Genomic DNA, 12,347 nt, shown 5'->3' with positions numbered 1-12,347 from the left:
CTTGCACACTTGTGCTATCCTCCTCCCCTCTGTACGTTTGCACGCTCAAACAACACAACGCATACACTGTAAATGTATTTTGGTCGGTTTTGATAACATTAAAACATGGAGTTTGTAATGTGTTAGTGTTTTAGAATGAATAAAATTGCTCTTCATTTAGTTTTATTGCTGAAATTGATTTATTGATTTTCAGAGGCACTCCAATATCATTGCATACCCAGATATCTCCAATTTAACTGGCTTAGTGCATATTAAAACCTAGACTACACAGACATCAAAATTCAGATTCAAACCTCCAGATGGAGTGAAAGTGTAGTAAGCACTCTGAATTAAGAAACAGTGTTGTAGTAGTAATTAATGTACCTTGGCACATTGATGTGATCTCAATAAAAATTAAAAAAATGTACATTTTCTTTTCCTTCGAGATACATTTTTGAGAACACTTTTCTTCTATATTGCTCTGTTATGTCTTGTTGACACAAAACAGACAAATTTCTTGCTTTACAGAAACCAACTATTCCTTCATAACATTAAAAATTCTCACACTCCCCCCCCCCCCCCCACAGAGAAATCATATATCCTTCATTTCTAAAAATAGATTAAACATGCAAAATCAACAGCAGGTTATTCCACAGCATCTATGAATTAAATTCCACACGTTGTTTCACAAAAACTACATGTATTACATGACACAAACCTTTTTCATTATTCAAGTTCTCTCAGTTTTTCAAACCTACCAATTCTCATGAAATTAAAAGCACATTGATGTTTAAAAAAAAAAAAAAAAAATCAAGTAAATATTACAATTAATGTAGCAGTCTCTGTCAGATCCACCGTTCCTCCACAGCTGCTCTTATCATTGAGACTCTGGAGTCGTTCACACTCTTGTTTTGGGCCTCGGTGTTGGTTTTTAGGCAGTGGTGCCGCGTTGGATTTCACTGTGAGGACGACAGGTGGAGTTCTCAGAGCTTCAGTAACAACCATCTTTCCAGGATTCATCAGTGAAGGGAGCACAGGGTTTGGTCATTCCCAGGGATCTGCTATAGAGGGAAATAAGCTAAATAACCTCAACTCCAAATAACTTTGGAAATAACGACAGTGTATTTGGCTGATTTTGAGTTACCTTCTGGGAGTCTGTGGAAGTCTGCTTCTGGAAGAAGGTGATGTTGGGGTCATGCCTCTTCCGGGTGTCTGTCTGGTTACAGCAGCGCTCCTGGAGCCCGAGTACGCCGCACCATTGCTGGGACCCGGGGACTGAACCCTCCTCATCCCTCCCTGGGCCCCTGGAGGCCCTTTGGCATGCTGTCGCACCCCGGTCATAGAGCCCACGGGCCCGAGGGCTTTCATGGGAGCCCGCAGGTAGAGCGGGGACTGGCCATCGCCCCTCATCCGTGCAGATGATACACCTGCAAGAGCACCCAAGCACACACACACTCGTGTAATTTCCTCATCCATGTTATTAATGCGGTGCATTTTAACCAGCAGAAAGTACATTTAACAGAACGTGTAAGAAAGACTTTCACACTGACAAACAAGAAAATCCTAGACACTTGCAGGAAACACCAAGTATGAGGACTGTGGAAGAAAATGAATGACAAATGTTTTTGATACAAAAAAATACGCATAGCATTAACCATGCTTGCATTTTAATTAGTGCTGGTCAACAATTAATTGCATCCAAAATAAAAGTTTGTGTTTACATAATATATGTGTATGTACTGTGTCTAATAATTTTGTTTATATAAACACATACACATGCATGTGTACATTTAAGAAAAATGTGCTATTTATATATAAAATATTTATACATAATATAAATTACGCATAAATATATATACAGTATATATATATATATATATATATATATATATATTCAAATATTTCTTAAATATATACATGCATATGTGTGTATTTATATTTACAAAATAATTATACACAGCACACACACACATATTATGTAAAAACAAACTTTTAGTTTGGATGTGATTAATCGTTGCCCAGCACTAATTTTAATGCATTATATTTTTAGGGCTTGCATTTTTACAGGCCGAAATTCAACATGGTCGTATATTTGTGAATATTTCAATTCAAAACATTCCACACTCATTTTAATTGTTAAAAATTTAACTATCCATATTCACTTTTCAGATTTCACTTCCAAAATATTAGGTCTGTTTAAAAATACAACCTATTATATTCGAGAGGCAATTTCCGGTCCATTTTATTTCGCTTTACAAATTTGCTTCCACAAATTCAGTGGTTCAAATTCGACAGAAAATTCAATGTTCAATGATCCTAATGTGAACGTACAACAGCTTCTAAAATGCCTTTGTATACACAAACAAAAATCTTCATAAATCGCTGTTCATCTTAAATCCATGCGCAATGTGAACGAGTGCATTAACTCCCACACATACAGTCGCTCACAAATATGGCGTCATGGTTTAGATGAAGTATGGAACTCATCATCAACATGCAAGAAAATCACAGCACTCTACTGGAAAACACATGTGTGCCAGAAAAACATATGTGTGCCAGACATGGACATATTCCAGGAATTCAGAAACATAATGAATTAATTTCAGTGATGCGATTATCACAAAACAGTTATTATGCGTCTCATTAGCACATATTATAATATTAAGGCACCGGACATGATGCATTGGACAATAATCAGATATGATTCTCTATTCATCACATTTTAATAAACAATGTTGGATTACTTTAATCACTGGTTTAATAACTTAATACGCATGCAATTCAGTGGACCTACGCCTTTTTAAATCCTGATTTGCTCATCACTTTTGATGAAAACCTAGGAATTTAGGATCCATTTGTATGTGTGTTTCATGAATGACGCCCCTGGACCAGGAGTCAGAGGGAAACGTTGAGCAGAGGATGTTTTGGTAGGGCCGAAATACTCAAGGAAAGCTGGATGCCATCTGATGAAGCAAGACATCTGTCCAAGACAACAGTCTCAAAGGGAGTGACTGAAGGCAAAAACCTTGGGCGACCTCCAGGAAAGACTGGCGTGTGTAAAAGATCTTGTTTACCACACACACAAGAGTGCACCAAATCAAGCTAGGACACATGGTAACAGGAATAGCCCCAGGATATCCAGAGAGAGGGATGAAACACTCAACACAAGATGGACTCTTTAGGCCGGGTGTGTAGAGAAGAGACCAGACCAGGGCTCCAGACTAACAGTTGAGAGCAGTTCTGCAGATAGACCTGATTTGGTAGCGCTGACGGGGATTTTGTAAGTTGATTTAATTATGAAATTACTTTTGTTTCAGTGCAGTTACTAATAATATTACAGGTTTGGTTATTGGAAATTTGACAGTAAAACACTGCGCTTGAATTGAGCTGCAAATAAAATAAACTTATTAACAACAGTAACATGCAAAAACCTAGTTTTTAATATGGAAAATTTAAAAATACTGTAATAAATATACTATAAAAGAACAATGGTACATTAAATAAGAGTAGAATATAGTATTATTTATTACACAGACAACTTCAGTGATTATAAAAGAAGCGCTCTTTACTTGCTTTCTGAGTAATTCAGTTACAATTTTAAGAAAAGATTTTGTTTTTCATGAGACTATGTGACTTCCTACTTTTTTTTCCATATATTATTAGGGAGTGGAAATGGCTAGTAAGTCAACAAGTAATCTTCTGCCGCCATCTACTGGTTATAGTGGTAATTTATAATGGTATTTTAAAAAAAAAAAATTGCCACATAATGCTAGTTTTCTTGAACTTACTTTTCCCTTGAAAAGTGCTTGAAATTCACTCTCAAAAGGTGGTACGAACCCTGAACTGAATAATGTAAAAAACATTTGACTATTTCAGCCACAATCCCATGACTAGTTCAGTTAGCGTTGCTACATTAAAACCATGGTGAATGTTGGTGATTTGTGGACTGAAAAGCCTTCTCTAACTTGTTTGTTCATGGCACAATGTTTCTCCTGGTTTCCACGTCAGCTCCATTTGATCCGATACGGTTTATAACAGAGAATTCTGGGCTGAATTTGAATGCTTTTCACTGAATCTCGCAGCGCTGTGTAGTAATGGTGTCACATGCTCAAGATCGGCCCGCGAGTAAACCTGTTCTGAGCTCACGCTGCGCTGTATTAATGCTCCGAGCTGATAAACGGTCCACACACCTCAAACAATTAGAGCGGTTTCGTTCCACTTTCGATTGGTTTGCCGTTTGATGTTTCTCATATGCAACAGAAATGGCAGCTCTTCTCAGTTGAGCAAAGTGGTGGTGTCTCCAGTGCGACCTCTTAACAAAATTGTCGCACTAGCAGGAAAAAAGGTCACAAAATGCGACCATATGGTCACAGTCTGGAGCCCTGCAGGGTCTAAATCGTGTGTAAAATGACATCGCAATGGCAGTTTTTTGGTCTTGTTGTTTGGGTCTAAAACCAAACTCCCAAAGGACATGAGTTGGCTGTAGGTCGAAACTACCCACATTCATGTCACATTACTCTTAGTAATTGGATGATGAAATTAAACTGCACCTAGCTGGGTAGTGGCAAAACTGTACTGGAGTGCTGCAGGGATGACGTATTTTATAGGCCAAAACACAGAAACGAGTTTGCACTTTAGCATTTCCCATTCCAAAGTCCTGAAGTCATGCCTGAAATAAGGTCTGTGGTGAACACAAGCTCAATATATTTTCAAGTTTTATTCTAAGGCATAAAATACACCAGTAAAACCCCTTTGTGATTTTATTAAACCTTTTACCTGACTTGAAAATGCAGTTGCTAACAAGTGGCTAAATGGGACCAGAGAGCTTGTCGGGGACATTAAACTCGCTACTTCGCTATAATCACGCTCTAGCAAACTATTCTGCCTAACTTTTAGGGAAAATGTTTGTTTTGTTTTGACATAGACTTAAAGCATTGTTGGAAGCTTAGTGATGGTGATGTTTAAGTCATGTGACTGTTATAGCCCATGTTTAGCTTTTGACTTCTGCCGATTGAATTTAAGCTTCAAGATTCATAAAATGGTGTTCAGTTGTGAAGATTATCATATTGACCCGTATCATAAACCTTTGTTGGTCACAGGACTTTTTCATGACAAATAGTTTTTTGTCAAGGGATCAAGGCTGATACTAACTTCCAGGTGGGCCAACAACAATACATCATCCCTGGACATCAAAGGATGTGCTATAGTGGCTCAAACTGCCACTACAGGAGCAACAGGTTTTAAGAGCAGAAATAATGGATGATGGGTGAGGGGGGGAGAAACTGGACCGATAGTGCATTGTTAGTTCAACAATGGTTCAGATTCAAGGAGTGGTCGTACAGAAACCAGACACACACCTGTACAACTCAACATCCATTCACCTCAGCACTGTGATGGGGATTATGGGGTTGTTATGAAAGAGTGGGTTAGAGGCACATCATCATCACACAGCTATACCTGAGGAACAGGGATCAGGGTGAAGGAGAAGCAGAGGAGCGGGGTACCAACCTGTCGGGGAGTGGGGCAGACGGGACGTGCGGTTGCCTGAGCTCTGTAAGTTAGCCTCCATGCTGCGGCTGTTTCTGACTGCCTCCAGAGAGTGCAGGCTGGTGCGCGGGGTCAGGTTAGGCATGCTGTGCCTGAGCTCCTCTGAAAACCACACACACAGCCTGCTTAACACACTACCTGCCCATTGAGAACATCTTGCTGTTTGAGATGCAGAAGGAATACATGCAGGTGCAATGCTGATCAGCCAGTCAATATTATTAAAGGGGTTGTACACCATGCTGTGTTTTCCCTGATGTCCACTTATATTAGTTTATCATGACCACTTTCATGATAAACCCTCTGGATAAAAACTTTTTATCCTAAGGGTCAGAGCCTTTAAGACCTCGGAGCACCTCTTTATCACTTTAGGGGCTTTCGCACCGGATAGTGCTAGTAACTTAGTTATAGGAACTAGCCACCCCGAGAACTAATGTTCCCCTAGGAAAGTTTTCCGGGTTGCATTCGCACCGCCAGTAGGAACTCTGAAGTGACGTAAGCCGCGCTTGTTGTGACGGCGATGAGAACGCCAGAGCTAGTTCACTAGTTTACGATCTGTCTAACAGCCCTGTCTAATACGTTATTTGATAGAACTGATATACATAGAAAGTAGACAGTATTTGAAAAGGTATTAGCGTTTGCCGTGTGGTTGATGTCCAGTGTCGCTGAGCAGAAATACATAATCATGTTTGGATTGGTCCCCTCAAAGTGACGTTGGATTTTCTCCTCAGCGTAGAGGTTAAGAGGCCCATCTATCACTGTTAGTTTGTAGAGTAAATGTATAGGCTATAATCTGTGTGCACACACCCAGTTTTTTTTTAAATGGTGTTGTTTTGCGTGCGTTCGGCCAATCAGCGAACACTAATGTCACTGTAGTTCCTATAGTGCTGGTTTAGACCGACTCTGAAGCAGGAGAGAAATTAGTTCCTTCAAAAGAGTTCCTAGAACTAAAATTATTCCTAGTTCCTGCGGTGCGAACGCGCCAAAATCCGGGTACTTCCACCAATAGCTCTAGGAACTATGAAAACGTTCCTCCGGTGCGAAAGCCCCTATCGAAATTAGTAACAGTGCTTTGTTGTGAGCTGCGGCTTTGCTGACAGATCCAATACTGCTTTATATTCCCCATCCTTCAGTAACAGTCTCTTTGCAAAGTTAGACATTACTCAGTTACAGACTCGTGAACAATTTGCACTGAAATGTGCCGTTCAAGCTGTCAAGATCAGACTGAAATGATCAGGGACTTTCAGCTGCGCATTTTACTTTCATCATTAGTTCTTCTATTATTTAGGAATAACAGTATTTATTCAGTTCTCACTTCGCCACCTCATCGCAAAGTTATGGGTTACCCAATAGACGAGATCGCTGTGTAAATAGGTGGTCATGCATAGTTTCAGGTTCCTGATGATAGAATTTCAAGGACTCCGAATTAGTTGTTTTTTCAGCAGACATTCAATACATTTTTTTAAGGGCACATTTACACGACAACGATGCACTAAACTGAAAAGTTTTTCCTTTGTGCTTTTCGTGAACAGATGATAATGTTGTCAAAACGATCCCCGTTTACATGGATCCAAGAAAACAAAAATGCTGTATTATTCAGTAATACGCATGACGTCACCGTTTTCACAAATTTGTTTTCAACCAGTTTTCAAAAGTTAGCATTTTCTGGCCCCCAAAATGCCGCTGTCGTGTAAATGGATGGCCAAACGCATACAAAGTTTTCAGTTTTTAGTTCAAAACAGTGTCATGTTTATTTATAATCTTTAAGTGTGTTTGTAATTAGCGTTATGCCAGATTTTAATGCTATTAAGAGACCAAGAGTATCATTGTTAGAGTTCTGTTAATCAAATCAGTGCATAGATACATAAGTTTACTCAAGTTAAATATGTGCTGGTGTAGTTTACCTTACTGTTGCCTTCGGCTTGCTACGTTGGTGTTTATAAGACGCTTAATATTCAGTAATATTATTGATTTGACTGCACTTACACTATCGGATGAGAACAAAACTTGAACTGAATTGATCTGAATAATGTCTTCTTTAGAGCTGCTTTACTGCAGAATTTTTGCATCATTGATTATTTTCCTGTGAAGCGGTATTGTATAAAGTGCTATATAAATAAAAGGTTACTTGACTTGGCTATATGTAAACCCTTGACACAACATAACATTCGGAAAATTATAATTTTTGCAAATATTTCAACTTTTTGGTGCAAAAACATTGCTAACTTCATAAGCTAACATCCAGAAACAAAGATTTGAAAATTCCTCATGACAATGTATCCTTCTACAACAGCATCAATGATCCTTAATATCTAAGGGGCAGTGCATCCGTAACGCAGTTCATCAATCAGCTCTGTTCTACAAGCACATTTACACCAGGCTCATGTACACTTCCAGTTAAAAGTTTTATATTGGTAAGATTTTTAATGTTTTTTTAAAAGAAGTCTCTTCTGCTCACCAAGGCTCCATTTATTTGATTTAAAAATATTGTAATATTGTGGAATATTATTTCAATTTAAAACCGCTGTTTTCTGTGTGAATATATAGTAAAGTGTAATTTATTCCTGTGATGGTAAAGCTGAATTTTCAGCATCATTACTCCAGTCTTCAGTGTCACATGATCATTCAGAAATCATTCTAATATGATGATTTGATGCTCAAGAAACATTTATGATTATTATCAATGTTGAAAACAGTTATTTACATTTGTATTTCATGATGCTATGATGAATAGAAAGTTCAAAAGAACAGCATTTATCCGAAATAGAAATCTTTTGTAACATTAAACACTACCGTTCAAAAGTTTGGGGTCAGTAAGAATTTTTTATTTAATTTTTCTGGGGAAAGAAAAAAAATAAATTAATACTTTTATTCATCCAGGATGAATTAAATTGATCAAAAGTCAAAAATAAATAAAAAAAACATTTATAATGTTACAAAAGATTCTATTTCAAATAAATGCTGTTCTTTTGAACTTTCTATTCATCAAAAATGTGTACACAACTGTTTTCAACATTGATAATAATAATAATGAATGTTTCTGGAGCATCAAATCATCATATTATAATGATTTCTGAAGGATCATGTGACACTGAAGACTGGAGTAATGATGCTGAAAATACAGCTTTACCATCACAGGAATAAATTACATTTTAAAATATATTAAAATAGAAAACAGTCATTTGAAATTGTCATAATATTTAACAATATTACTGTTGTTTATTTTTAGTTATCAAATAAATGCAGCCTTGGTGAGCAGAAGAGACTTCTTTTAAAAACATTAAAAATCTTACCGATCCTGAACTCTTGACAGGTATTGTACCCCTCAAAATGCTGTTTTGAATCTGCTGAACACTAAACATCCTACCCTCGCTCTTGGACCCCGGGCCCTGCAGGGAGCGGCGGGACATGCGCGGGCGCGGGGCGGCGAGCCGGCTGTACTCCGCCAGTGTGTTGGGAGAGAGGCAGCGAGGAGAGCTGTGCGGCGAGGGCGAGTAGCGCTGGAGACGCTGAGGCAGAGAGCAGCACTCGTCCTCCTCATCCTCCAGACTGTAGGAGTCAAACTCCTGATCGCTGTATGTGCCTCGACGCAGAGACTGCAGGGAGGCCGACGAGCTGCGGCGCGAGGCCGAGGTAGAGGCGTAGTCCTGCCGGAGACCTGAAACACACAAAGACAAGCCGCTGGCTGTAACGGTGAAGAAAAGAGCTTCATTTGAAACTGCTGATGGAATGACATTAGTAGTAGTATTATTACAACAAAAACTTGAAAGTTAAAAATCAACACTTTTAGTGCTTTTCCACTGCATGGTACGGCTCGGTTCGGCTCGGTACGGTTTGACTCGGCGCGGAACGGTTCGGCTCGCTTCGCTTTTCCACTGCGTGGTACGACTCGACTCGGTACGGCACGGTTCGGCTCGCTTTAGCTCGTTTGCTTTTCCACTGCAGTTAGTACCGCTTCAAAGTGGGTGGGACTGATCGTTATATAGTTGCCGTCTCTACTACCATGACATCATATTAAATGCGAATTTTTCATTCCGTGTTTCCCCATCCACTCCTCGGCGACCAACGAGAGGAACGTCTGCACCTCGTCCACTGACCACGATTCAGCCATTTCTTTTTTTGAAGTTTATACTCTTTTTTTTTTAAGCAAACTTTTAAAACAGGTTGGCTGTTGTCTACTGGCTATTTAAATCTAGCGGGTTTAGTGTCTCGTGTTGTAAATACAATGACGCTGGTAGTGACGATTCTGTCTGACCAATCAGTGATCTGCAGTGTTTTCACGTCACATTTTAGTATCGGTACGGTACGCTTGGAACCTCAACAGAGGTGGTACCATTTAAAGCGAGCCGTACCGCACCGTACCATGCAGTGGAAATGCGCCATAAGTGAGCCGTACTGAACCGAGCCGTACCGTACCATGCAGTGGAAATGCGCCAAAGCGTGCCATACCGAACCGAGCCGTACCGTACCATGCAGTGGAAAAGCGCCATTTGAAGTTGGTATAGTACTAACGATTTTGAAGTGTATTTGACTATTCGGCACAAGCGCTCTTCACAGGACACATGCACACATGGAAAGCAGCCGTCTGTGTGTCTGTAGCAACACTGCTATTGATCTTTTTGATTGTAGTGCTGATATCCCTAGTGCCAAGTTTGATCGACACAGGCTGAACACTTTAAAAGGTATTATGGAAAAAAGGCATTTTCTATGGAAGTCTATGGGATTTTAAGCGTAATCAGTTAAAAAAGACAAAGGCTGAATCCGAAATCGCCTCCTAAACCCTCATTCACTTATCCCTACGCTAGTCCACAAAATACTGGTCACTGGAAGGAGTGAATGAAAACGAGTGAGCGAATTCGGACAGCCGTTGAGCGTTCATCAGTTGTACACTCGTTATTGCAGTGCATTGTGGGATTGAATAAGTGCACTCAACGTCCACTATGGTTTCGGACACCACTGCAAATGGCTGTTCCCTCAAAAACGCCCTATTTGAGGGTATGGGGACGAGACTATCAGTCCGTTCTGACAGTGTGCTATGCTGAGTTTGTTGAATGTAGCTTGCAAGCTGTAGAAGTTACAGTATTTAGTAACAGTATGTTGGCTTCAGATTTATAGTTTTAGGCAATCACTGTTTATAATGAAAGACTCTTTGAGACCGAGTTCTACCGTATACATTTCAACATGAAACTGCCTTTTTGAAATTACATTTCTGACAGAAAATGCATATTCAATATTATGTAGGGTTTTATTTTGTCCGTAGAAAATTGCTGATGGTGAAAAGTGGCCATTCCATACCAGACTGAACAAAGTTTGAATTTGAGATAGCAAGGGATTGTGGAAGTTAACTGGAATTAAAATAATACCAGCAACTGAACTTAGTTAATTTATGTAGCAAGTAAACCGGGTCAGTTTTGATTTCCTTTTCAAATTTACCAATATTTTGTCCAATCATCTGCAGACTACAAACCCCTGTGGTTTGTCAAATAATAAAACGTGTGTGCTTTCACCTTCAACTACTGTGTAATAGTTACACAAGAGACTCAAGTTAATCTCTAAAAGGTGTTCTCGATACACAAATAACAGCTGTCTATAATTTGCCTGAACCATAATCAGATCATTCTGTTGAAGCAACGAGTTTCAAAACAAACAACAATGCTAGAAAGCATTTTCATATCCTACATTTATTTGCATTTTGCATGAATAAGTGGTGCATTGTGTCGAGGTAAAAACCTCACAGGGTCTGGAAGTGTGTCGCATACTTAGCGAAGCATACTTACTCTCCTCCTGCAGACGAGCCATTATCTGAACATCAGTCAGATCCTGAAGCTTATAGCCCATGGAGATGGAGTCATCCGAGGTGCTTAACTCACTGTCAATAGAGGACTGTGAGCTGAGAGCAGAGTGGACGCCCATGTGACCTGGAAACAACAGAATACACTCAATATTAGAGCTGCAACAACTAATCGTCAGAGAATTTGATTATCGATTAATCGCATCTGCGTGCTGTGGACAGAAATTATTTGCGAGTCACGACACTTTTAATATGTGAATAACACATTTGTGGAAAACCGGGCACAGACTGAACTGCTGTGGGAAAAGTGTAGGAAACAAGTAGTGCAAACATGAGAAAGCTTTATATTAAAGCTTTAACACATTTGAGATGCGTTTTCCCCAGGCCACCACTTGCATTTGACTGTTATACTCTTATCTGTACTGTTAGAGTATTTTCTATTTTGCATAAAGTTTCATCCTGACAGTGAGCGAGTCTCTGAGGCCGTTTACAAGACATTGTTTTGGCTGTTCATTTACACAAAACCGGCGTTTTGAGGGCCAAAAAACACACACTTTTGAAAACGAGTTTAATTTTTTGGGAAAATATACTGTTATATTTACAAACCATGCTATTTGTCATGCTATTTGTATAGGTGCCAAGCTACAAAACCATGAATTTGTAAAAACGGTGACGTCATGTGTGTGCGTATTACATTACAGAAAGCCGCATCTCAGACTGTGCACAAATAAGCTCTCTTTCACGTCATCTTATGCTGTGTTAATTTAGTTGATGAATAATTTGTCATAATTTAAGTCAACAAAATTTTTTCACATACGAAAATGAGACTATAACTAAATAAAAAAACTGTTTTGAATGACCAAAACTATGACGAAATAAATGAATAAAAACAAGACGAAAATGTTAGGGAGGGACGATTTGGGAAGAGATCCAGACTCCAGTTAGAACTGATGTCCTGAGTGATAGATGTACACATTTCAATTGTAACGTGCTGATCTACCCAGCGGGACACAAGTTAGTTGGCATACATTTA

At 39.2% G+C, this 12,347-nt stretch overlaps 1 protein-coding gene across 3 annotated transcripts in view; it reads right to left on the bottom strand.

Annotated features, from left to right (window-relative positions):
- Nucleotides 1–170: 170 nt before the first annotated feature.
- The window catches only part of LOC308701224 (SLAIN motif-containing protein-like), a 32,928-nt gene continuing 20,751 nt past the window's right edge, over nucleotides 171–12,347 (bottom strand). For 2 of the 3 annotated variants that reach the window (XM_081383414.1, XM_081383415.1), the window contains 5 exons: nucleotides 11,301–11,441; nucleotides 8,891–9,181; nucleotides 5,488–5,628; nucleotides 1,124–1,406; nucleotides 171–1,040 (listed from right to left, as the gene is read on the bottom strand). In XM_081383414.1, the coding sequence (XP_081239540.1) occupies nucleotides 971–1,040; nucleotides 1,124–1,406; nucleotides 5,488–5,628; nucleotides 8,891–9,181; nucleotides 11,301–11,441 (926 nt within the window). In that variant the 3' untranslated portion in view covers nucleotides 171–970. The remainder of the gene's footprint in view (nucleotides 1,041–1,123; nucleotides 1,407–5,487; nucleotides 5,629–8,890; nucleotides 9,182–11,300; nucleotides 11,442–12,347) is intronic. The other variant, XM_081383416.1, reaches the window with a different exon arrangement.

This window comes from Scardinius erythrophthalmus, assembly GCF_964197995.2.
Source record: "Scardinius erythrophthalmus genome assembly, chromosome: 13".
NCBI classification, from domain to species: domain Eukaryota; kingdom Metazoa; phylum Chordata; class Actinopteri; order Cypriniformes; family Leuciscidae; genus Scardinius; species Scardinius erythrophthalmus.
Note: the sequence above shows the minus strand (reverse complement) of the source record. Positions and strands in the feature narration are given on the sequence as shown.